The sequence below is a fragment of the Mustela nivalis genome, assembly GCF_964662115.1.
Source record: "Mustela nivalis genome assembly, chromosome: 8".
NCBI lineage: Eukaryota > Metazoa > Chordata > Mammalia > Carnivora > Mustelidae > Mustela > Mustela nivalis.
Genome location: NC_139027.1, coordinates 36154626 through 36182330, shown reverse-complemented (window position 1 = coordinate 36182330; position 27705 = coordinate 36154626). Strand labels below are relative to the sequence as shown.

At 45.1% G+C, this 27705-nt stretch overlaps 1 protein-coding gene across 1 annotated transcript in view; it reads right to left on the bottom strand.

The window, feature by feature from the left end:
- MERTK (MER proto-oncogene, tyrosine kinase) overlaps positions 1-26440 on the bottom strand; it is a 114304-nt gene extending 87864 nt beyond the window's left edge. Inside the window, exon 1 of the mRNA XM_082743416.1 lies at positions 25688-26440. Within this exon, the coding sequence (XP_082599542.1) occupies positions 25688-25748 (61 nt within the window). The 5' untranslated portion in view covers positions 25749-26440. The remainder of the gene's footprint in view (positions 1-25687) is intronic.
- Between the last annotated feature and the right edge of the window lie 1265 nt (positions 26441-27705).

Sequence of the window (27705 nt, the reverse complement as noted above, 5' to 3'; positions counted from 1 at the left end):
CTTTCTTTCCTATTGGACTGAGAGCCCCAAGAGGCCTTGTACTCACCCTGTAGCCAGTTCATAGATGATGCTCAAAGTAGGTGTGTTGAATGAATAAGTAAAGGCATGAATTAGAGGAGGGAGGGGAAGTGGACAGGGTTTCAAGTGGCAGGAATGGTGGGAAACTGAAGAGAAAGAGGAGGCCCTAATAGTTTGGGAACACGTATGTAGCCGTAGGGTGGCGTTCCCATGTTCGGACCAAAGTGATCGAGCGAGTAAATACAGGCTGACCGTGGAGAGCCCCGAGTCCTGTCTGAAGCAGCAACCATTCCTGGAAGGTTTCTGAGTAGGGGAGAGGGAAGGTCATAGCCATACTTGACCCTGGCACTGACATCCGGCTGAGTGGGAGCAAGAGGAGCAGGAAGGAGGAGGCCAGGAGGTGGGGAACCTGCCAGGAAGATAGCGAAGACCTAACCAGCAGAGCGGCCAGGAAGCAGGGAGGATGGGGGGAGGCGAGGGGCCAAACTCACTATCGCCACTATCCTGCAACAGAAAGGTCAGTCTGACACCGAGTTCTTAGGAAGGATGTAATCTCAGAACACAGGGGAGTTCTCTAGAGTGGTCATGATTCTGGCTGTTGCAAGAACAGTACAGGCCAGGAGTGGCTTCTGGTTCAGCTTCCTCACAGGGGGATGGCAATAATGGTGCCTCATAGAGTTGCTGTTAGCAAGAAAGGACGAATTCCTATGTCGGGCTCATAGTCAGCACTCAGTAACTGTTAGCTATTAGTCTTTCTTTGTTCCTTTTTTTTTTTTTTAAGATTTTATTTATTTACTTGAGAGAGAGAGAGAACAAAGGGAGAGGGAGAAGCAGACCCCCCACTGAGCCAGAGCCTGATGCAAGGCTTGATCCCAGGATCCTGGGATTGATCATGACTTGAGCTAAGGCAGCTGCTTAAGTAACTGAGCCATCCATCCATCCAGCCATCCATCCCTATTTCTTTCTTTCTTTCTTTCTTTTTTTCTTTTTTTAAGATTTTACCCATCATTTATTTGAGAGAGAGAGAAGAGAGCACAAGCATGGGAGGAAAAGAGGGAGATGGACAAATAGACTTTGCACAGAGCAGGGAGCCCCACAAGGCCAAAATCAAGAGTCAGACACTCAACCAACACAGCCACCCAGGCGTCTCTGTTTCTTACTATTTTCTTATTTTATTGTGAATCACTAAAAACTTGCCACTCTCCAATACCTGAGAGGGGCTGATTTACATGGTTGAGCGCAAGGACTGAACAACTTCTCATGGATGGTAAGGATGGTGAGGTTCCCACTGCACAACTGTGGGGGGCGCTGGTGGGGTTGCCATTCATTTAACGGTCAATGGTGCTTTAGAACTCTGCAGTGCAGACAGGGGGCCCTGAGTGATTACAGATAATGTGAAAAAGAGGCAAAATAACCAATCCCAGGTTTTGGACCCAAGGGCCAGGGCAATGACCAGTCCTAGAGATCATATGTTAAGCTGTTAACTTTTCACTGTTTCAACTACTTCCATGTATAATGCCCCTCCCCCTGTTTTTCCCAGAAAACATAGAAGTGGACCACTTTAAAATTATTGGGGAGGGAGGGAGTTAGGACAGGAGGAGGAGACTAGACCAACAAGACTTGCTTATAGAACCAACCTTTTAGTCCTCACCAGCTGTGCTCCTGTTAACTCATCCTTAAGACAGCAAAAGGCAACATGACAGCCCGTTAGATGGACACATACTGAAGACAATGTTTAGTGAGCGTGAGAGATTATTAAAGCCCACAGAGACTGAATGATAATTTGGTCATACAGGGAAAAGCTGGCTGCTTCCTGCTGTTATCTGGGTGTAATTCACAAGAAACTTCACCCTCTGCTCTTCCCCTTTCCAGATTGTTTCCTTCTGTGCACTGGATAAGCCAATGAAATGGGAAGTTCAACCATACCTAAGTAACTGCTACTAAGTAGCCTTGGATAACTGGCCTCCCAGCCAGGTGGGAGAGTAGCTGTCCAGCTGTTCCAGCAGCTGCACTGCTAGCAGCAGGGGGCCACGCCCATCCAGCCCTGCAGCTGCTGATGGAGCATCCCTGCTGGTTCCTTATCATCACTCAGTCCTTGACCAGATTCTGACATCAGCTTCGTATAGACAGGGATCGTGTCACCATCATGGACGTCCAGTGCTGAGTGCAGGGACAGGCTTATGGGACATGATTAGCAAATATTTAATTCATGCAACAAATAAACTGTATAGATACAATGTCCATTGTTTCATGTGGGTTCGCCTTGTTTTTCTGAACAAATTTACAGCTTCCTCAGAAGCTGGAGGTGACATGGCCTGAACCCAGCAGGATGTATGACACGGACCCAATGCGCAGTGAACCTCCATGGACTAAATGGGTGTGATGTGGGCAGAGTTCTAAAGGCTGAGCAGGGAAGAGAGCTGGTCCAGGCAGGGACACTCCTGTGGCTGGGAGTGACGGAGATGGGATGCTGGCATGCCTCTGAAGCAACACCTTTCCACCAACCACACATAACCACAGTGAGCCAGACATTTAGGGACCTTAGTTCGGTAGACTCACAATTGGTCAGCCAGGGAATGCTAGTGAGCAGTCTACTTTCTGTGTCATCAACTAACACATCCCACCTTTAAGTCCACAAATATTGGCTGCATGCTTGCTGAGTGTGCATGATGGCAAGTGGGCTGGTTGGTGATTAGTACTGTTCAATGGTTGCCTAGGAAAGTCCCCTGCTACCTGAGATGACCTCAGAAGAGCTCTTTAGCCTCTCTAATCCCCTGCAATGAGTGCCTAGGTGGTAGGACATGACCAGATGTCCAGGGTCTGCTAGAACTTTCTACAGGTTTTGGCTGATGTTGTTGTCATTGGCTAGCATCTGCACCTGGGGCCTGCTGGTCACCTGAAGTAGGATGTCTGAGGCCAGGCCTGGGCCTTGTAAAACTGAGTGATGGGACTAATCAGAGAGGTCAGTGCATAGGGAACAGCAACACTGGAAGGACAAAATTGGCACCTGCGAATAAGAGGAAAAAATAAACTTTTGGCTTGTGATGGCCAGAAGCCTCTGGGCTCAAAGGTATCTTTGCAGGGCCGGCTGGTCTCCATAATGCTTTCATAACATGAGCTCCTTTCCTCCTCTCCAAGCCTTGGGACTACAGCCCCAGGTGGATATAGAAAGCGGAAGCCACTAAAATTGCAGGTCTGGGGTAGTGGGTGGAATGGGTACACTGGGCAGCACCCAGGCCTTGGAGGCCCTCTAAACCATGGGAGGATGACTGGGCGGGGTTAGGGGGCAGGGAGGCCTGCGGAAGGAAGAGTGCAGGTTGGTCAGCCCTATTTAATTCAACCCCGCCTTGGGTGTCCGGTGCCATCAATCTGCTTTACAATCCTGGGTGCCCGGAAAGGGAGAGCGGTAGCACCTTAGCCTGAGTGTTGAAATAAGCCCAGGACTCAAGTGCCAACCTGTGGGACCCACTGCCTGGCTCTTTCTATACTTCTTCAAACAACAAAACAGAGGCCTCAGGTGAGCTCCCTGAAGCTCAGCCTCAGAATCAGGAGGCCCAGAGGAGGAGGCAAGAGTGAGGGCTTAGCCTGGATTCTTTGCTTCCCACCTGCAAAGCATACGTGGTCAAGGAGAGCAGCAATAGACGGAGGGAAGGATGCCCTCTGCCCAGGAACTAAGGCCGCATATCTGACCTGGCTGGCTGTTGTAGCTTTGCTATCAAGTGGCCCCCCGACAGCTGGAAGAAAGGCCTCCTTCAGCAGTGAGTTTGCAGATTACAAAAGGCTCCCTTTTGTAGCAGCAGTGTCCTGTGTCCCCCTCCAAGAGAAAGGGCCATACCTGGACTGTCTCCCTTCCCCCACCCCCATCCTTCTGGCTGATATCTGAACCATGACCCTAGGCAGCTTGCCTGTCATCTAGTTTAAAAACTCTTTCCCCATCCCTGCGACTGGCTGAGGCCAAACACAGAACAAACAGAAACTTTCTACTTTGTTTTGTTTCACTTTATGTCAACGTGAAGGTTTCTCAATTGATAAAGAGCAGCAGCAGCAGCAATACTTAATGAGGGAAAAATTTAAAAACCTTTACCCTGAAATCACTTGACTCGATTGTTCCCAAACTATAAATGGTAAACGTTAGCTTTGCTGAGGTGAATGCACTCCACCATCTGGGAAATGCACTCCACCACTTGGGAAAAGTGACACACACACAAAAAGACCATTCTTGGGATGACACTGACTCCTCAACAGTCCCTTTTGTACCAAGTGCAGCAAAACCCAGCTAGCAGAAACTGCGTAGCTGACCGGGGCAGAACAGCCTCTAGCAGGGGCTTCACTGGAAAGCAAGGGGAGTACATGGGTTGGCTGCTTGTGCAGAGGGGTCACAGCTGTGGTGTGACAGCAGAAAAGATGGAATGCCAGCAAAAACCCACTGGCATGCCTGTCCAGAGGGAAGAAAGCAAAGTCGGGTATAAAACATGGTGTGGGCAGATCAGATTTTCCACATGCCCCCCAACGGGCATAGTGTTGCCAGATAAAAAACAAGACGTTCCAGTTACACTTGAATTTCAGATAAGCAATGGATATGCCAGTACACAGAGATCTAGTCAGTCAAATATATGTAACTTAGTATCCTTTAGCTCAAACCAGCTGGAGCCAGAGTGCCAGGGAGTGAGTTCCTGGTTGCCCTCCCATAGGCTGGTCTGCTGGGATGCACAGCAGGGTTAAGAGTGGGTCTGGAGAAGGCAAACAGGGACCCCAGCACATCAAGCAAACTATTCAACCTCTCAGCCCCAGCTTGGAGGGTGTAGAGGAGCTCAGACCTCTGGGCAACAATGCTGATACCCAGGATCCCCAGGATCCCTTCCCCACTCTCCCTGGTATTCCTTCTGGCTTAAGAAAAAAAGCAGAGCCCTGTCTGCACCCTTCCTTCTCGTGCACGCACTTCTTCAATGAAGTTCCAAGGGCCTCAAAGGACTTTAAGTAGCTCCTCGTGATCACCTTTAGCCTGTACCCCATTTCCTGACTTGGGCGTTTAACTTTTTCTTGGTAGAAGTGCTTTGTAAATGAAGCTTCCCAAGCGGACGGCACCCCTCAAATCCTTTCTGTAGAGGAACACCAGTTCAACCAGAAAAGAGTTCCAGAATCTGACTGTGACTCCTGATCATTGCCTTCTAACTCTCCAGCATGCCTTCCAAACTAGCAGAACATCGGAATCTCCATTGCAGGTTTTAAAGTTCTGCTGCCTGCTTTTCTTCCAGAGCTTGAGTCTAATGGTCAGGGGTACAGTTTGGGTATCCGGACTTAAAAAAAAATACATATCTTCTAGTGATTTTTATGTGTAGCCCCGGTCAGACCCCCCTGCTCTAAGGGAATGGATCCAGTAGCTCAAATCACCTTGGGGAAACGGGCTCTTAAGGGTTCCACCTGAGAACCCCACTCAGAAGGCTCAGATTTTAATGCGTGTGGTTGGGGAGCATGCTATCTAGAACTCTGGAGTCAAAGAAGCAATGTTTAGCCCCACCCAGCTCAGCCATTCAGAGACCAGATGACCTTGTGCAAGTCACTTGTCCAAGTGAGATTCAGTCCCCTCATCTGTAACACCTCCTTCTTTCAGAATAGCAGAATACTGCACATAAAATTCCATGTGGTGTCTGGCATGCACAGACATGCAATAAATGGCAATTAAGATGTTCTTTTTTTAAAGATTTTATTTATTAATCTAAGAGAGAGAGAGTACCAGCAGGGAGAAGAACACAGGGAGAGAGCAGAAGGAGAAGCAGACTCTCTGTTGGGCAGGAAGCCCGACACGGGGCTCAATCCCAGGACCCTGAGATCACGACCTGAGTTGAAGGCAGATGCTTAACCGACTGAGCCACCAACTCACCCCCAGTTAAGACTTTCATAACATGAAACAAATGATCTGTCGTTTCGAAGGTGCAACTAGTCATGTCTGAACCATCAATGCTGAACATATGGGACCAGTTATGCTGACTTGGACCATTCAACCTCTCGCAGGGAAATATGAACATATGTTTACTTAACTGAGGTTTTTCCTTCTCCTTCCCCTTGGGCAGCACACCAAGTGTCACGGAAGACTGAAGGAACACTTTCTGGCCAAAGTGGTGAAGCAGTTTGTCCCCCGGGTATCTGAGGTTGGTTCTCCCCAAGGGCCAGATGTGGTGGCTTTCAGGAGATCTGGCAGAGACTCTCAGGCTCCTAAATTCCTCCATCATGCCACTCCCAACATACACTCTCCAGCCCACCAATACCTTAATGCCTAGTAATAAAAAGCCATTTTCAGGGCGCCTGGGTGGCTCAGTCAGTTGAGTGTCAGACTCTTGATTTTGGCTAGGGTCATGATCTTGGGGCCATGGGTGTTGGACTCTGCAGAAGCATGGGAGTCTCCTTGGGATTCTCTCTTTCCCTCTGTCCCTCCTGCTCACAGGCACGTACACACACGATCTCTCTCAAATAAATAAAATCTTTAAAAGAAAATAAAAAGCCATTCTTTTAAAAAAAAATTATTTCCTTTTAAAATGTGACTTTCTGGGCGCCTGGGTGGCTCAGTGGGTTAAAGCCTCTGCCTTTGGCTGGGATCATGATCCCAGGGTTCTGGGATCAAGCCCCGCATGGGCTCTCTGCTCAGTTGGGAGCCTGCTTCCCCCTCTCTCTCTGCCTGCCTCTCTGCCTACTTGTGATATCTCTCTCTGTCAAATTAAAAAAAAAAAAAAAATCTTTAAAATGTGACTTTCTGGAACACCAAACAAGTTTGTCAAAGAGAATTCTATAAAAAGATACACTTTTCCTTACTCGTCCAACTAAGTACACATAAAACAGCAGAAACAAACATTAAACAAACAAACAACAGCAACAACAACAACAACTATTCTGAAAAGTGGAGAGAAGGTAGATGAACCCAGCCAGGACTTCAGGATGCTAGCCCACCATGATGATAAATTCTGGGGGTTTCCCTCTGGCTCCATATGTCTCAATTTGGAAATGTTATCAGGCAAAGAACATCACCACCAACCAACCAAACAAACAAAAGCAAAACCCTCAAAAAGCCTTTTTTCCTGAGTCAAAAGACCAGGAAAGGGAGAGCCCATCCATACAGAAAATTTTTTAGAAAATAAACTGTTCTCCTGGGCGCCTCAATCGGTTAAGTGTCTGCCTTCAGCTCAGGTCATGACCCCAGGGTCCTGGGATTAAGTCCCACATTGGGTTCCACATTCAGCAGGGTGCCTGCTTCTCCCTGTGCCCCTCCCCCTGCTCATGTGCACTCTCTCACTCTCAAATAAATAAATAAAATATTTTTTAAAAAATTGTTCTCCTCCGGGTAAACCACCCAGAAAAACCTATGGTCCCACCCCCACCCATGCTATCAAAGGTTAGGTGGAGAGCCTAGACTTCCACTCCCACCTGGCATTAATGAGGCATCCCTTCCCATCCCCATTAGGGTGGCAGCAGAGAAGGCCTAGTAGATAATCAGGGCTTTCACTGCTGCCAGTGAGGCCATCCCTCTTCTTCCCCTAGTGTCAGTGGAGGTAAGGTGGGGCACAGTCAGGAAGTACTAAGGCACCACATCTCTTCCCAGACAGGAGGTGTCAGTGGAAACCTAATGGGCAGCCAGAACTCCCACCCCACCTCTAACCATCAGTAACTTACACTCAGATGCCAATGCAGGCTGAAGAGAAAACCTAGAATTCTACCTCCAGCAGGCAGTGAAGAGGCAGCATACCTCTTCGCTAGCCAGAGCAGCTGAGAGGAAACCCAGTGTAACAAAAGATAAAAGTAAGAGCCAGAGTCTCATAATATAATACCCCTAAATGTCTAGGTTTCAATAAAACATTCAATCTCAAACGGAAATACCAACGGCAAGGTGACAGAGAATTATCTGAAAAAGGTTTTATTATTTTTTTAGATTTTATTTAATTATTTGACAGAGAAAGACACAGGAAGAGAGGGAACACAAGGAGGGGAAGTGGGAGTGGGAGGACTTCTACTCGATCCCAGCTCGATCCCAATCGGTGGATCCTAATTACCTGACGGGAAGGCAAACACTTAACCACTGAGCCACCCAGGCACCCTAAAAAAGGTTTTAAAAAAGGAATCATGAAAATACTTCAATGAGCAAGCATGAACAAGAAACTTATGAAAATAGAAGCCTTGACAAGAAAATAAAGTCACAATAAAGAAATAAAAGATATATGTTTTTTTAAATGCAACTTTTTGAACTAAAAAATACAATAACCAAAATTAGAAACTCAATGAGTGGTCTCAATAATGGAAGGGAGGGGCAGATGAAAGAATCCGTGAACTGGGGCACCGGGGTGGCTCAGTGGGTTACACCTTTGCCTTGGCTCAGGTCATGATCTTGGGGATCCTGGGATGGAGCCCCGCATCAGGCTCTCTGCTCAGGGGGGAGCCTGCTTCCCCCTCCCTCTCTGCCTGCTTCTCTGCCTGCTTTTGATCTCTCTCAGTCAAATAAATAAGTAAAATCTTAAAAAAAAAAAAAAAAGAATCAGTGAACTAGAAGACAGAACCATAGAAATTTATCTAATCTGAACAACAGAAATAAAAGAGACTGGGAAAAAAAAAAAAAATGAACAGAGACTCTGGAACCTACAGGACTATTACAAAAGATCTAACATTTGTATTATCAGAGTCCTGGAAGGAGTGGAGAAAGAAGAGAGCAAGAATGAAAAAGAACGTGAAGAAATAATGCTGAAAGCTTCCTAAACCTTACAAAAAATATAAACCTACAAAATCAAACATCTGAGTTTAAACATCTGAAAATAAACCCAAAAAATATCCACACTAAGATACATCATAGTCAAACTTCTGAACAGTAAAGACAAAGAAAACTTTTTCAAAGCACTGAGATAGAGAGATGGTGTCTCCCCTATAGGGGAAACGCAATTCAACTGGCAGTATAATTCATATAAGGAACCACTGAGGACAAAAGGAAGTGGCACGTTTCATAAGTGCTGAAAGGAAAGAACTGTCAACTCAGAATTTTTCAGAAGTGAAGGGGAAACCAAAATATTCCAGATGAAGGAAAACTAAGAATTTGTCATCAGCAGACCTACTCTTAAAAAATAGCTAGAGGAAATTCTCTAAACAGAAAGAAAACAATAAAAGAAGGAAACCTGAATCACAGGAAGCAAGGAAAAAACAGAAAGCAAAAATATTGGTCAATACAATAGACTTTCCTCTTCTTGAGTTTTCTAAATTATGCCTGATGGTTGAAGAATAATTGTAACACCATCTGATATAGTTCTATATATGAGGAAGAAATATAGTTAAGATAATTATGTTTTAAATGGGGAAATAAAGGAACTTAAAAGGAAGTAGGGATTTTATAATTACCTTGAACTGACGAAAGAGCAATGCCTAATATATAATTACATTAAATGTAAATGATCTAAGTATATTAAAATACCAAGATTGGCACAGCAGATTAAAAAAATCTTATCCAGCTATCTGTTGTTTATAAGAAATTCACAGCAAATATAATGATACTGGCAAGTTGAACACAAAGATAGAAAAAAATGTACCATGTAACTATTAATCAAAAGAAAGAAGGATAGCTACATTGATATCAGATAAAGTAGATTTCAAAGCAGAGAAAATTACCAGAGACAGAAAGGCAAATTATATAATGATAAAGACTCAATCTACCAAGAAGATATAGAAGTCATAAAGGAGTGTGTACCAAACAAACCAAAATAAGTGAAACAAAAACTGATATAACTGAAAGGAGAAAAAGCAAATTAACAATTATAGGTGGAGACTTCACCATCTCTCTCTCTCTCTCAAGAACTGATCAAAGAGGGGCACCTTGGTGGCTCAGTTGTTAAGCAACTGCCTTCGCTCAGTCATGATCCCAGGTCCTGGGATGGAGCCCTGCGTTGGGCTCCCTGCTCAGTGGGGAGTCTGCTTCTCCCTCTCCTATTTCTGCATATGTTCCCTCTCTTGCTGTCTCTCTCTGTCAAATAAATAAATAAAATCTTAAAAAATAAAAGATCAAAAAACTGAACAAAGAACAAGGCAGAAAATAAGCAAGACTATAGAAGAACTGGATGGCACTGCCAATGGAAAGAATCTTGTCTCTACATTTATAGAACATTCCATCCAACAACAGCAGAATCCACATTCTTTCCAAATGACGATGGGACATAAACCAAGATAAACCATATCCTGTGCCATAAAGCAAATCAAGAAATGTAAAAGAATTAAAATCCTACAGTTTGTCTCTCTGACCACAGTGGAAATAATTAGAAATAACAGAAAGGTAATAGGAAATTTTTCAAATACTTGCAAACTAAACTTCCATATAATCTATGGATCAAAGAAGATATCTCAAGGGAAATATGAAAATATACTGAACTGAATAAAAATAAAGATAAAACATACCAAAATTTGTGGTATACAACATAGTGCCGAGGGAGATTTTATTCAGTAATCTAACCTCAGAACACAGAAAAAGAAGAGCAAAACAAAAAATAATGTACTTATAGGAAATAAAATTGAAAAAAGAAAAGTATTAGAGAAAATCAATGAAATGAAGAACTGGTTGTTTGAAAATAACCACTGAAACTGACAAATCTCTAGCAAGACTACAAAGAAAAAGAGAGGACACAAATTACTACTATCAGGAAAGAAACAAGGAAAATTACTATTCATTGTACAGACATCAAAAGATTAATAATTAAATACTACGAAGAACTCTCACACAAATCTGACAACATAGAGGAAATGGACTAATTCCACAAAAGAAACAAACTTCTATAACTCACCCAATATGAAACAGATAATTTGAATATCCCTGTAACTACAAAGGACATTAAATTCATCATCTAGAAAACTCGCCAAAAAATAAATTTCCAGGCCAAAATGGTTTCACTGGATAATTATACCAAATGCTTAAAGAAGAATTAGCATACCATCTATATAATATTTTCCAGAAAATATGAGAGGACAAAAGCCAATATATTTTATGAAGCTGGTGTCTTGATACCAAAACTAGACACAGTACAGAAAAAAAGTACAGATCAACATCCTTCTTGAATATAGATGCAAAAACTTCTTAATAAAATATCAGCAAATAAAATTCAACAACATAAAGAGACTTATATACCAAGATCAAGTGGAATTTATTCCATGGATAGAAAGTTGGTTCAGTATATGAAATCAATGAAAATCAATCAATATCATCCACCACATTAACAGGTTTAAAGAAGAAAATCACATAATCATACCAATCATTTAACAAAGTCCCACAACCATTCAATACCCATTCACAGTTTTTAAAAAAATAGAGACAGAAAACTTGCTGAACTTGATAAAGAGCATCAACAAAATCCCAATGGCTGTCATTTTACTTTATGTGAAAAACTTCATTCTTTTCCTCTTAGATTAGAAACAAAGCAAAACTTCTGCTTACTCCATTTTTTGTTTGTTTGTTTTCAAGTAGACTCCATGCCCAGCATGGAGCACAACAAAGGGTTTGAACTCATGACCCTGAGATCGAGTCAGATGCTTAACTGACTGAGCCACCCAGGTGCCCCTGCATTCCCCATTCTTAGTCAACATAGTGCTGAAAGTTCTAGTCAAGGCAGTAAAGCAAGAAAAAATAAAAAGCATCAGAATGAAAAGATCAGAAAGGAAAAAATAAAATAGTCACTATTTTGCAGATATGACTGTCCACATAGCAAATTTCACAGAATCACAAAAAAAAAAATGTCCTTAGGTCTAATAACTGATTTCATCAAGGTCATAGGATACAAGATAAATATACAAAAGTTATTTTACTTCTATATACTAAGTAATGAACACACAGACCTCAAAATTAAATATATAGTACCATTTACAATTACTCCCAAATGATGAAATACTTAGGTATAAATCTAACAAAGCACATTGAGAACTCACATCCTGAAAACTACAAAGCACTGATAGGAGAAATGAAAAAAAGTTCTAAATAAATGGAGAGACATACTGGGCTCATAAACTGGAAGTCTTAACGAAGTAAAGATATTAATTCTCCTCAAGGTAATGCACAGATTGTGGTATAATAAAAATACATTTATCTGGTCCTTGTCCCCAGTTTCTGGCACAGAACTCCTAAAATCCCTAGAATTTACTGAGCAATAGAAATATCTTTTGTTACTCATAAAGAACACATCTGAGTTCATGCTAATGAGGTGACTTAGGGTGGGGCCCCTAGATTGCTTCTGGATAGGAGCTGGTCATCAGAAAAACACGGGATTAAAGGGTTAGAATATTCTGCCCCACACCCAACCTTACGGTAGGAAAAAGGGGCTGGAAATTGAGTTTAGTCACTAATGGCTGATGATTTAAACAATCACGCTCATGTAATGGAACCCCATGTAAAACTCCTGAAACAACAAGGCTTGGGGAACTTCTGAGTTAGTGAACACATCGACATGCTGGGAGGGAGGTACACCCAGAGAAGACATGGAAGCTCTGAACCTCTTCTCCTACAGGTTGCCCAATATATCTCTTCCATTTGGCTATTCCTGAATTGTATCATTTCTAATAAAGCTGTCATTATAAGAACAATGCTTTTCTGAGTTCTGTAGTTCCGTCTAGTGTATTACCAAATGTGAAAGGGAAAAGATGGCATGGGCACCCCTGAATTTGTATCAGCTGGGCAAAAGGTAGGTAGCCTAGAGAGTTCCTTTGAGCTGGTGTCTTAAGTGGAGGGCAGTCCTATGAGATTGAGCCTCTAACCTGTGAGGTCTAGGCTAACTCTAGGTAGGTAGTATCAGAACTGAACTGAACTGTAGGACACCCAGTTGAGGTCAGAGAACTAGAGAATTTGTTGTTGAATCTACATATTTGATGTAAAAAAAAAAAGCACATAAAGATTTAACACAACTCTTAAGATACCAGGAAGATTTTTTTTTTTTTTTTGTAGATAAAAACAATGTACTTCTAAAATTTGTGTGGAAAAGTAAAGGATCTAGAATAGCTAAAACGGTTTTGAAAAAGAAGAATAAAATGAGAAGAATCAGTCTCCCCAGTTGCAAAACTTATTACATAGCTTGTAATAATCAAACTGGATAGTAATGGCAGAGGTACAGACACATGGATCAATGGAACACAAGAAAACCAGAAACAGACCCACATAAATTCATCCAACTGCTTTTTTAAAATCTTTTTTTAAAAAAGATTTTATTTATTTATTTGACAGAGAGATCACAAGTAGGCAGAGAGGCAGGCAGAGAGGGCAGGTTGCCCTGCTGAGCAGAGAGCCCAATACGGGGCTTGATCCAGGATCCTGAGATCATGACCTCAGTGGAAAGCAGAGGCTTTAACCCACTGAGCCACCCAGGTGTCCCTATCCCACTGTTTTTTGGCAAAGGTCGGAAGCAATTCAATGGAGGAAAGATAGTTTTTTAAACAAATGATGCTGGGGCAGGCAGCTATCCATAGGCAAAAAAAAAATCAAACTTGACCTAAGTCTTACAGTTTATTCAAAATGAACTAATATCTAATACATGAGATAGAAATGTAAAACGTAAAACTTTTAGAAAAAAAATAGAGGAGAATATCTTCAGGATCTAGAGCTAGGCAAAGAGTCTTATACTTGCCACCAAAGTATGATACATAAGAAGAAAATGTAGGGGCGCCTGGGTGGCTCCGTGGGTTAAAGCCTCTGCCTTTGGCTCAGGTCATGATCCCAGGGTCCTGAGATAGAGGCCCACATGGGGGGGGGGGTCTCTGCTCAGCGGGGAGCCTGCTTCCCCCCCCCCCGCCCGCCTGCCTCTCTGCCTACTTGTGATCTCTGTCAAATAAATAATTTTTTTAAAAAACCTTAAAAAAAAAAAGTAATAGATTGGGGCGCCTGGGTGGCTCAGTGGGTTAAGCCGCTGCCTTCCGCTCAGGTCATGATCTCGGGGTCCTGGGATCGAGTCCCACATCGGGCTCTCTGCTCAGCAGGGAGCCTGCTTCCTCCTCTCTCTTTCTCTGCCTGCCTCTCTGCCTACTTTGTGATCTCTCTCTGTCAAATAAATAAGTAAATAATCTTTAAAAAAAATTTAAAAAAAAAAAAAGTAATAGACTGAATTTCATCAAAACTAAAAATGTGTGCTCTGCAAAAGACCCCATTAAGAAAAACCAAAAACCAAAACAAAAACCAACAACTACAGACCTGGAGAAATTATTTGCAAACCAACCTATTTGACAAAGCACTAGTATCTAGATTACTAAAGAACCCTCCAAACTCAATAAGAAACAGACAAATCCAATTAGAAAAGGGCAAAGACATGAAGAAGGCTTTGGTCAAAGCGTATATATGGATGACAAATATGCTCATGAGAATGGGTTCAGCATCATAAACCATTAGGGAAATTCAAATTAAGACCACAGTGTGGTATTACTTCATACCTCTCGGGATAACTAAAATTAAAAATGGTGACATCACCACATGCTGTCGAGAATGTGTAATTTCAAGGGTCTATAAAAGCAGAAAGGGAGGCAGAAGACTCGGGGTCAATGTTGCAATGCCAGAAGGGCACAACCCATGCTTGCTGGCTTTGAAGATGGAGGAAGGGGCCAGGAGCAAAGGACTATGGGTGGGCCCTAGAAGTTAGAAAAGGCAAGGACACAGCCTCTCCCTACAGACTCCAGAAAGGAAGGACGTCCTGCTGTCCCCCTGATGTTAGCACCAGTGAGACCCATGTCAGACTTCTGACTTACTGAACTGTAAGATATGATATTTTGTTGTTTCAAGCAGCTAAGTTTGTGGTAATTTGTCATGGCAGCAAAATAAAGCTAATACAGTCTGATTCCATTTTTGTGGCATTTCTGAAATGACAAAGTTACAGAAATGGAAAACCGATCATTGACTGCCAGGGGTTAAGGAGGTGAGAGGGCAGAGGGCCATGGGTAGGCTCTAAGAGGGCACCACGGGGGTTCCTGCGCTGGTGGAATGAATCCATGACAGTTTCCAGCCTGTGATATTGTACTAGTTTCCTAAGATGCTACCCTTTGGCAGAAACTAGGTAAAGGGTACGTGGGAGCTTCTCCATATTATTTCTTATTAGAAACAGCATGAGAATCTAAAGTTATTCCAAAAATTTAATTTTAAAAATCCAACAATGATTAGTATCTTCTATTGGGGAAGAGGGAAAAGCTGTAGCACCTGTTTTATCTCCGGTCACTCACATTCTGCCAATCTTTCCACCTACACGATCCTCTCTGATCCCCGGCAGGGACTACCACTGCCCCCAGTTTATAGTGAGTAGCCTGAAGTTCACAGGTGCTAAGCAGCTTGTGCAGATCATCACGGGAGGGAAGGAGTAAAGGGACTTCTCCCGGTCCCACCAGCCCTCACTTCACCAGCCACATTCAGGCTCCAGCTCCCAAGCCCCTGCTTGGTTGGTTCTGAGGGCTGGACAGAACGGGCCTCCAGTGTGCCTGATGCCAGGCAAGGGCGGGGATGGGGTGATGGGGGGTGAGCCTGGAAGGTTAGTGGGTGCTGCTAAGATGGTCTCAGTCTGCTTTGCAACTGGCTACAACCAGCCCTGAGCAGCATTACCAGACCTATCTAGAGTTATTCTTTCGGTATTGAAAAAATGTCTCAGTTGAGATCTTACACAGCAATCACCTACCTATAAGATGTGCAGAAGAAAGGTTTTCCTCTACTCTAATAACAATTGGCAATATATGATGAGAATATGTATTCCTCTTACCTACAGCCTACAACCCACAACTCAGCATTTCCACCGCTAAGGACTCACACTTGTTCATGGTGAGACACACACACACAAGATTACGGCTATCTTAACTTGGGTAGTGGTTTTGACACGTATTTGTCAGAACTCATCAAACTCAACAATTACAATCTGTGCGTTTTATTATAGCAAATTAAACCTCCCTAAGGAAGATATTAAAAACAAGAATGCTCATGGCACTGATGTTGGGAACAAAGGCCAAAGAAAAAATTAAATGTCCTTACTACTTACAGACCATTGGCAAGTCCTTAAAACAGGCAGAGTGACTTTCCTCCAGGAGCTCAGCCTTGACGTTGACACTTGGCTAAGAGCAAAAGGCAATCTCAGCCTGACCCCCCCACCCCACCCAGGGTCCTGTGAATCTACTTTAAACAAATGGAAATTCCTTTGGAAACTTCCTTCTTCTCTACTCCAAGATATATGTTGGCAGTCATCCCACAAGCCTACAACCCACTGATACACATCTGAAGGGTCTCATGACTGAGGTTTTTACTAAACAGCAATAAAAGACCTTTTCCTAACAATAGCGAGCCCTCTCAGGGTCCTGGAAACCTTGTTCCCAAAATACCTGGGAAGCCTGTACTGTCCCTAACCCCCTCCCAATTTGAAAGTATAGAATGGACCACTCCTCAGGACCTCAGTGCAACTCTTCTTGCCCAGGGACCCTGTCCCTGTGCTTTACACTAAGACCAGTTTTGCATAGAACACATCTCAAGAATGCTTTCTCCACTGTCTGCTCTGAACCCCATTTCCACACCAGCAACATTGCTTGTAACAGAAAAATGCAGAAAAGTCTAAATGCCCAATAGAAGGAGCCCGGATAAATAAACTACGGTGTATCCACATAGTTGCCTTATGAAGGTAAGTACACCAGGGCACTGTTCAACCCAGATGAGTCTAGGAAACTTAACACAGAATGAGAAAGCATGCTGCAAGAAAGCACACTATTCATATAAAATTTTATCACAAGTGCATAGCAACAGCTGCTGGTGTCCTATTCAATGCTCAGTCTTCCTCTTCCTACAAATGGGACCTGATCTCATTCAGGGAGCCACTTGCTAACACACTTGATTTGTCACTCTTCCTTGCAGCTTGGTACAGCCAAGGAAACTCAAGCAGAAGTCAACAGCTTGGGGCTTTGCATAAAGCTATCACCTTCTGGGGCGCCTGGGTGGCTCAGTGGGTTAAGCCACTGCCTTCGGCTCAGGTCATGATCCCAGGGTCCTGGGATCGAGCCCCGCATCGGGCTCTCTGCTCAGCAGGGAGCCTGCTTCCTCCTCTCTCTCTGCCTGCCTCTCTGCCTGCTTGTGATCTCTGTCAAATAAATAAATAAAATCTTTAAAAAATAAAAAAATTAAAAAAAAAAAAAAGCTATCACCTTCTTATGGCCTAAAAAGGGCAGACTTAGCTGGTATGAAACTGGCTGTATATTGTCCCTCCCAATTCCTTCTTCTTGGAATGCAAATGAAATGCCCAGAGATGCAGCATCCATTTGGAGGCGATAAGCTCTAAAACTAAAAACATGCAGTATGCCATCATACTACAGATGACAGACTGAAGAGCCAGGAAGAGCCAGGCCCCTGACCACATCATGGGGCCTCTGTCCCAACCCCAGCCTACCTACCCTCAGACTGCCTGTTGGAGGAGAGAAATACCTTCCTTTTGGCTGAGCCACTGAAGTGAGGTTTTCTGTTACATGCAACCAAAAGTAGGCCCTACCTGCCATGGTGTCAAACAACACTGCTAAGTGTCACTAATACAATTATGTGTTGTCAAAGGGTAAAGAGATGCGTGAGAATTAAAACACCTAGCGTTGGGTGAGTGGTTTTCTCTGGAGGAGGTGAGACAAGGAGAGCAGACTGGAGTGGGGAGCAATGGGGGGGCCTCAATGGGAGAAGGTGTGAGGCATCCCAGTCTTCCTCAAGAGTCAGACGCACTGCATTGGTGGGGTGTCACCAGAAGTGAGCTCAGAATGGCTTGGACTCCTGGTGATTAGGGCTGTATCCTAAAGACTGAGTCCATATGACCTGAGTGGGGCTTCGGTTGTATTTTGAAACAGCTTCCTAGGGGTTTGTCCTTGTCGTCCTAGCCAATATGCTTATGAGCTTTACATCCTACAATTCACATTATAAAATACTTACTTAATTTCCAAATATAAAATTATATCATGATACTAAATGAACAGACTTTAAAAAAATTTTTTTTATTAACATATAATGTATTATTAGCCCCAGGGGTATAGGTCTGTGAGTCGTCAGGCTTACACACTTCACAGCACTCACCATAGCACATACCTTCCCCAATGTCCATAATCCAACCACCCTCTCTCTACCTTCCTACCCCCCCAGCAACCCTCAGCCCTCAGTTTGTTGTGAGATTAAGAGTCTCTTGGGCTTTGTCATGAACAGACTTTTTAAAAATGATGTAATTCCCCCCCTGGACCCTGAGGATTCTGCTGTGCACCCTGTGGAGACATGCTCTACTCTGACCAGTCCTTCTAGAAAGACTGTATAACCATCCCCATGTCTTCCAGAACCCAAGAGTCCATAATCCCTACAGATTTGATCATAAGAAGCCATAATTTGTTTGGGCAGGTCCAGTATTCTCAGAAATATACATCTGCATAGCTGGAGGGGCTACATGACGGGGGCACAGACAGCTCAGGCGTCAGGGAACGGTAGCCGCCCATAGGACAGAACCCACTGGTATGAGTCATTTTTAAGAAAGACTCTTGTGTTGCCTCTGGCGCCATTTCTAGGCTGATGCCTGAGGACACTCACAACCAGAGTCAGGCACCGGGCTGGGAGGTTCATTCATCTTCCTGCTAAGGCACTGTGTCTGGCACCACACAGAGAACGTGTCCCCACCCCACCTCTCCTCTTCAGACAGAATCTGTTTTCTGCCCAGAAGGGGACCCAGAATCACCCATCTGCCCTTCCATTTGAAAGGTGGGGATGTGGAGTTTCCAAAAGGAGGTGCACCATACCCCAGGTGTCCCTGCAAGTTAGTATCAAAACTGGGATGAGAACATCTCTCTCTAGATTCCCAGACGTTATATTTTTCAATGAATGTTTTAGACGGAATACTAAATCTAATGAGTTTCCTTTTTTCTTTGCCCCCAAACTTTCAAAGAGCATTGTTTTCAACAACAAATCTTCAGATCATGAGGCAGAATTGTAGAAAGGCTCAAGGGCGGGGTTTCACTTCCTGTGTGGAGGCAGCCTGCCCTGTACTAGAGCCAGTGGAAAACCAACCCCCCAAAGAGGCAGCACTTGGGAGCCCATGAATATTCATGACTTCACTGTGCATTCACTAAGTAGTGCGGAGACCGAAAACAACTTCCAGCAACTTGGAGTCCATGTTCTAATATTCTCCACTAAGACAGCTTGTTCTGGCTTGTTAAAAAAAAAAAAAAAAAAGATACCATTTGCAAAAACCATAATGAGGCCAGTCTACTCAGGAGCTAGAACAAGCCCTAAAGCTTAAAATAGCAAAACAATCGCTTCTCCAAGATAAACAAGGCTTTCCTTTGTGTGTCTAATGAGAGGCAAGACCACAGAGAAGGCAGATTCTAAGACGTTTACTGTCCCTGAATGTTGAGGTAAATGGAGCTCCGCCACCCCTCCAAAAAAGCAGATTATACAAAAAGAGATCTGTCTGAGAGCATCTGCCTGATTGTCAAATGCCAACCCGAGACGTATGTCCTGAGGGCGAGCCCCCTTACCGAGTGAGCTAGGGGAGGACACCAACAGTGTGAAGATCAGATCTAGCTGGGGCTTTGGCTCACTCTACAGGCGCCAGACGGCACCTTTGAAGGAACCGACTGAGAAATACCCAGAAGACACAGTAATGACTAGGTACAAGGAGACACAGGTGCATAGAATTTGCTGTCATCAAAGTCTATAAATTGAGATAAAATGAAATGGGTTTTCCCCAAGTGTAAGTTTCTCCAACATTGTTAGTTTTTGGTGTAAAACTTCTGTAAGATTTTGGTCCAAACATAACATCAACATCTGTCTCCTCTCTCTCTTTCTCTCTCCTCAGCTGGTCCTCCCCAAACACCCCCAAGACGCATGGAAAATCCATTTTACCATTAAGTGAAAGAACTCTGTAGGTTTTTCTATGACATGTATAAGACATAATCACTCTTTCTCCATTTATCAAAATTTTAAAAAAAGATTTTATTAATTTATTTCACAGAGAGAGAGAAACAGCATGTGCTTGGGAGCACACAAGTAGGGGGCAGCAGAGGGAGAGGGAGAAGCGGGTTCCTCGTTCAGCAGAGAGCCCATGAGGGGCTCATCTCATAACCCTGGGATCTTGACCTGAGCTGAAGGCAGCCGCTTAACAAAAGGAGCTACCCAGCTGCCCCATTTATCACTCCGAAACACCAGAAACTTGGGGAGCCTGGGTGGCTCAGTCAGTTAAGCATCTGCCTTAGACTCAGGTGATCCCAGGGTCCTGGGATCGTGTTCTCCCCCCCTCGCCACCCCCCCCCCCGCATGGGGCTCTCTGCTCTGCAGGGAGTCTGCTTCTCCCATATTCTCTCTCTCTCTTTCTCCTCTCTTAAGAGCTCTATCACTCAAGTAAATAAATAAAACACCAGAAATAGGGCTTCCCCAGCAGGTCACAGCCACAGATCCTAATGGAATTCTCAACCCCGGCCAGGAGGCATTTTCAGCCCTCAGCTGGAGGCAGAAGGTCTAAAACACGGGTGAAGAGACAGAGTAAGTGACAGAGTAAGTTACTTCCCAGTTGGGGGTCAGCACAGGCCCGGAGTAGATGATGTGGAGAAGTCAGGGCTTCCCTCAGGGTACCTGGGTGCTGGCTCACACCTGCCACCAAACAGGAAGTGTCTGGGAGCCGGGAGTGCCTCGGGAGCTCCCGGCGGGTTCCTGGTGTTCACGGGGCCACCCGCAGGCACACACACTCAGACCGTCCACAGTTAATCCAAGAGACAAAGCCTCATTGTGTATCCGCTGCAGCCAGAGGGCTTCACTGGGGAAACCTAGTTTCAGCTGATAAAAGGGAAAGGGATTATCTGGAGGCTTTACATTAAAAATTAAGAAAACCAAAACAAATACCACAACAACAACAAACCACACCCACTCTGGAGTAGTGTTCTGTGGGAAAAGTTGAGCAGGAATTGGACTGCATTTTTATACCTTCCTGAGAGGCACATGACAGGAAGCTATTCCCGTAGTATGTTAAGTCTGAAGTCAACAAGCGAAGGTAATGGGGCGAAGGGGGGTGGGGGGAGAGGTGGCAAGGCAGGCCCTGCCTCACCAGACAAGCCACAAGTGATAGGCATTAGGTTCTGCAAGCAAGGACGAGGAACAAAGCCCTAAAACGCAGCGACGAGGGGGTGGCCCACAGCTCTGTTCTCATATTTCAGGCTGCAGCTTAGGATACATTTCAGCGAGAAAAGAACCTTTCCCCCCAACACTTTTTGTCTGGGAGAAACATTACCCCAAAGTTTGAGTTCAGAAGAATGGAGAACCAAAAGCAATGATGGCTAATATTTTGGGAGCATTTACCGCGTGCCCTTACCTCATTTGATCCTCTTGCCAAGTTCTGTGACTAGTGAAGAGACCCACGGTACCAGAGAGGAAACTGAGGTCCCGAGTTACCCATGGCCCTCAGAGCTCCCCAAAGATCAGCCAGCAGGGCAGGACAAGGAGCCGGGCTTGCTGCCTACCCAGCCCCCACACCGCCTTAACATTTCCATCCAAGTCCCAAGAAACTCCTGTGGTGAACCTGCTTTTTTCTAATTTTCATAATCATTAACCTCCTGCTGAGATGCATACCAACCCAAAGCCATGCAGTTTGGGTAATATCAAACCAGTGACAATGGGCCAAAGGCAAGGCACTCAGGGTCACAACTAACAGGATATCGGGCAACCCACCTCTGGCAGGGAGCTGCTATCCGTGTTAACATGCTATTCATGTTAACATGAAAAATCAGCTTTTGACCTGTTTTTTTCCCCTCTACTTGGAACAGTTAAGAAAATATAAAATGTCAATATTGTTTTATTGGGTTAATACAGTCCAAAAATTGATCTTCTATCAATGCCCTAAGTTTCCTAGTGACAAAATCACTTTGGCATCACAGCAAAACATAAGACTGTTTTCTATCAACCAAGCCCCAAACACAAGGGCATGGGAGGTGCAGCAATTCTGTGTCTGGGTGAGCCAGCAGGAGCGGCTCACATGGTGAGACTCACAGGGGCCTGGCCCTCTGACACCAGCCAGATACTCACTGAGCATTGACGTGGGTGAAAGCACCGTGCCATCTCACCATCGGGTAGTGAAAAGTGTTCTTGGGAAAATAAATTCAATGGAGAGAGTGAGTAGGTGTGTGTTGTGTAACTCTGGTTGGGGTGGGAGTGAGGGAAGGCCTCTTCTAAGACATCTGAGCTGAACCCCAAGAAGAAGCCAGCATGCAGAGATCTTGGGGGAAAAGATTCCATTTGGAGGGAACATCCACTGCAAATGTGCTAGACAGATGCTTGTGGCTGGAGCAGTGTGAACATTAGAACAGGTAGAAATGGGGCAAAGGGAGTGGGAAGGCTCTTCACATCCCTGCAAACCCTGGGAGGAGTGGAAAGCTGCTGGAGAATTTTAAAGAAAGGGACAACACAAACACAATCCAATTCATCTCTCTAATTTCATTCTGGGTATAATGTAGGAAGCCGGGGTTATACACGTGTTCATTTATAGGTAAGGGGAATCAATATCCTGGGCTCAGCTTTTCTACCTGGTAACATGTTCCCAATTCAAGGGGAACTAAAGATTCAACCTGTTCATAACTTACTGGTCCTGCTGGTAACTTACTGGCCCTGCTCCTTTGATTATCTGGAAATTATTTCTAAAAATAAAACTGAGAAGTTATTATTAATTTTAAACATATCTGTGTTCCAGTCATCACTTCCAAAAAGAGGATCCAAATGACTTCTTTAAAACTATTTATTTTTAAAATGTGTCCTGCTTACTTCTAAAAAGCATTTGAGCCCATTGTCATAAAGCTTGTAAACAGCAGGAAGACTTAAAATTCTCTAGGGGGAAAATACTTACAATATGTTGTAACATGGGTTCCTGCATCCTATAAGCTTGGGAAGGAAATGCTAATGTTAAAGGGTTTTAACCTTTAACTTTTAAACAATTTGTTCTAAGGACTGAGTTCAGCTGTAGGTACTGCTTCATGACGGGCTGAGTCCTTCACTTTTTCCACTTTTATATTTTTCCTCTATCCTCTCCCTGGCCCTCTAGACAGCCAGCCTTTGCCTAGTTTCCCTGCTCACTGGCTCCCCCATCCAGAGACTGAGCAGAAAGGACATATTGGGAAGTCTGATGACCATGGTTCAGCAGTTTCAGTTCTCTGTGTATGTGTGTTTCTTCATGGGATAGTGTTTGTGTGTATGCATCTGTGTGTGTATTGTGGCGGGGGGAGTCCGGGGTTAAAGTGATACGTAAATTTTAATTATTTATCCATTATTTATCCGTAAATTTTAATTATTTATCCATTCCCCTCCATTGCATATACACACATCCTTCACCTTGTCCCTCTTTCTCCCACTTCCGCTAAAATCTTAATTAAAACTGGGGACGCCTGGGTGGCTCATTTGGTTAAGCAGCTGCCTTCGGCTCAGGTCATGATCCCAGCGTCCTGGGATCGAGTCTCACATCGGGCTCCTTGCTCCGCAGGGAGCCTGCTTCTCCCTCTGACTCTGCCTTCCACTCTGTCTGCCTGTGCTTGCTCTCGCTCGCTCGCTCGCTCTCTGACAAATAAATAAAATTTTTAAAAAAAAATAAATAAAAATAAAATCTTAATTAAAACTGGACAAAGGTTCTAATTTCGATGTTTAGTCTCTACCCATAGCATTCTTACTTCTGTTCTAATTCTGCCACTGAGAACCCCAACCTTTGAGCTTTCACAAGGTAAGATATAACACTGTCAGACATCTCACTGATTAATTCAAGATAAAACCAGATGGTAGGGTGCCTAGGTGGCTTATTTGATTAAGGGGTGGACTCTATTTTGGCTCAGGTCATGATCTGATATGGACCCCTGCATCACGGTGGACATGGAGTCTGCTTAAGATTCTCTCTCTTGGGCACTTGGGTGACCCAGTCAATTAAGCATCTCCCTTCAGCTCTGGTCAGAATCCCAAAGTCATAGGATTGAGCCCTGCATCAGGCTCCTTGCTCAGTGAGGAGTCTGCTTCTCCCTCTGCCTGTCTCCTTGCTCATGCTCACTCACTCTTTCTCTCTCAAATAAACTTAAAAAAAAACTCTCCTCCCTCTTCTCCCTCTGCCCCACCCCCCAGCTCGCTCTCTTTCTCTTATTAAAAAAAAATAAGGTTAAAGATAGAAGAAGAACTGGAGAAAATTTTCATTTTTCCTGCTTGGTGGGTTTAGCAGACCTTTTAGGATTATCTGACTAAAGCTAATTGTCTGCTACAAAAGGTTTTTGATAATTGGTTTTTTAAAAATTTGGAGAAACACACCATTTTAAAATATCTTTTAAGCACCCAAACTGTCGCTTTTGTTGCTTTTCCCATAATTTTCACATTCACGATACCTCCAAGACTATTTATGGTCAGTCCTGAGTAGTAACAAAATTGAACAGATTTGCAGCAGATTATGAAAAATGGGATCTGGCAGAAATGCTAAAGAATTTTTTTAGGGTTTGGTGGGGGTGGAGAATGGTTCTTTGATTGGTTTGGCTTTTGATGTTTGCTTCAAATTGCTCTGTGGCCCCAAATTATAAATTGCATATGTAATTTAATGTGTAACAAGAGGGTTCACTGCTTAAGAATTTTTTATTTGAGCACCTGAGTTTTCAAACGAAAATCTCAAAGGAAAACATTTAAGTAAATTGCTTAACTATAAATCGAACTTTCCAAGTATTCTTAAAAAATATCTTGGACCGTTATTAGGTAAAACCTATTCATCCATGTTCATGGTCAAAAGAGACAAAAACCACATGCTGAATGGAAATAGAAAACTTTTAACTAAGAATGTATTTATTTAAAATACCCCCCACACACCATTTCTTTTTCTTTTTGGCAAAACCTGGTTAGGTTTCTCGCAGCTTCCTCAAGAAATGCATCAGCGATTAAACTTTTAACTTGCTACTTAGCCTCCAAACAGGTTGTTGATGCAGAATGGAACCCTCCTTACCTGGCCTCCACTTACCAATCTAGAACCTTATATTGGAATGTGACCGTATCAGGACAAACCTAGACGCTGTCCAAGCACATTAGATTCTGTTCAGCAATAACAGGGGTTAAAAGAATGCTTCCCCTAAGTCCAGGGTCCCCACACTCACAGGGTGTCCTTGCAAAGAGGTATTAACATTACCTATAAGGACCCAGTGGGAGCAGACTGGACCGCTGTTCCTCCCTGTTGGTCTCCCGTCCTTGGTCGATCGCAGCACCAGGAATGTGATCCCAACTTTCCAAGGCTGCTAGTCTCCCTCGGGAGATGGGGCCCGCGGCTCCCAGAACTACTGCCAGAGCCGGGGTCCAACCACGCAACGGTGTCTAGGGGAAAGTTTCCAGCGCATTCCCGACCAGATCTGCGACCAACATTCCTCTGGAGCAAAAACTTCGGGACCAGCAGCGCGTCGGGCCGAGCTCGATTTCCTCCACTGCGGTAAAGGGGAACCCTCGGTGCCCACCCCTACCTGACTCCACCGGAACGCGCACCCACGACCCATACTGAGTGCCCCGTTAGTGGGTTGCTGGGGTCCCTGCGCTCCACTCTCTGGCTCTCCTGGGGCGTGCGGAGGTGTCTGCAAACTTGTCCAGCAGCCCGGCGCGCCCCCGTTGGCGCGCACCCTTCCCCGAGCTCCGAGGCGCCAGCCCCCGGCCCTCAGCGCCTGGCCCTGGGCCCCGCGCACTCACCTCCATTCCAGAACGCCGGGAGGAAGAACCACAGCAGTAGCGGCAGCAGGGCCCGCCCCATCCCGGGGCTGCGCGTCTGGGAATTCTCTCCCGATCGAGGGACAGACCGACGTCCTAAACCTGGCCCGTCCCGGATCCAGCGCGCCACCAAAAAAGCCCAACGCTGCCGTCAGGACAACTAACCCCGAAGTGCCCCGCCGAGCCGCGGGCAGGAGGTGCCTAGGGCCGAAAGGGGCGGGCCGGGGGCCGAGTCCGAGCGGACCCGAGCCAGTTGGGGTGGGGAGGGGGCGGGAAGGAGGGCGGGCGGAGAAGCGGGCAGCCAAGGGGAAGGAAGGGGACCCGGCCGGACAGTAGGGGCGGGTAGGGGCGGGCCATGGGCTGAGCCTGGGCGGCCCGGGATGGGGGGCGGGAGTGGAGAGAAAGGGAGGGGACTGAAAAAGAAGGGAGGGGCGGCCGGAGGTGAGGAGGAGAAAGAGCCCGGCCGGAGTCCAACACTTGTGGATGGGAGAGAGAGAGCAAGAGGGGAAAATGTTGGAGGGGAGTGGAAGGCTCCCGAGGCCTTAGCCAGACCCAAAAGGAGGGTGTAGCACCTTGGGGCCGCGGCGATCCCACAGTCCAGACGTGCAAGACATAGAAGACCCTGGCGGTGACGTTCCCAGAGGCGAAGGCGACCGTGGCACCGCTTTCCACTGAGCGCCACCCCCTGGGTACCTGGCCGGAGGTGTGAGCCTCGGCCCTGGCGTCGAGGAGCGCACTGCCTCCGGGACGAATCCTTTACTGCGCCCCCCTGAGGAGTCAAAGAGAGATGAGGCTCAGGAAAGGAGATGAACATCAAGGGAAAAGCGCACAGCAGGAGTGGAAAAGCAGCTGGAAGCTATAAAGTGTGGAGGGACCAAGAGGGAAGCCTCAGAGAAAGATCATTATAAAAGAGCTCTAAGCCACTTTTACTAATAATTGCAACAGGAGCTTACACTTACATATTTTCTTAAAGGAATCATTTTTAGGATTATCTTATTTTTAAAGATTTATTTATTTTTTTTGAGAGAGGACGAGGGGCAGCAGGAGCCAGAAGAGAGAATCTTAAGCAGATTCAGAGCCTCATGGCTCCATCCCATGGCCCTGCTGAGATCACCACCTGAGCTGAAACCAAGAGTGGGAGGCTTAATTGTGCCACCCAGGTGCCCCAAGATTATTTTTGACAACGTTAGCCAGATTATTGTCATTTCTCTGCTCAAAACTCTCAAAACTCTACAGTGTTTCCTGCTTTTTTGCTGCATAACGGCTGAAGGCCTACAAAGTCCTAGGGGATCTGGTCCCCTCTCCCCTCTGACCTCATCTCCTTGCTCCAGTTCTATTTATGCTGGTTTGCTGTCAAACAGTCCCTGAACCTTAGGCTGGCTGGCCTCCTTGGATAGATTTGGTTGTAAAGAGACAACAAATCCAAATGGATTTAGGCAGGTGGTTTTACTGACAGCAAAAGCAAAATCAGCATGGTGTCAGCTCCTTGTGTCCCCAGCCCCATAGGAGGACACCAAAATAGAGGGGCCAGATGTACATACTCGAGCAGTGGGGGGCTCTAGAGCACCCAACTCTAAACTATTGCCAAGGGGTTGTATGGACTTCCACTGGGGCCTGCAGCTGTATCCTTCAGGGGAGGGGGAGGCATGGAGGGAAGAAGATGAAAAGTTCTGTGCTCAGCTAGAACTATGGAGAAGAAAGAAAAAAGGCTTGCCACAATGTCCCTGCCTTCCAAGAGCTGCTCACCAGGCTTCGCTGCTCTTGTTCCAGGAGGAATCATACAGCCATCTGTCAAGACTTGGGTAACACTACAGTCAAGCCCTGCCTACATGCCTATGTGGAAATGTGCAGGGTCACCAGAGCATCTCAGCAGGATCGTTCTAGAATTTTCCTACTGTAGTTCATATACAGTAGACACTCTGCCAGAGCAGGGTATTACACCGACTGTTTGCTCAGAATGCTCTTCGTCCAGACTCACACTCTCTTGGTTAACTCTACTC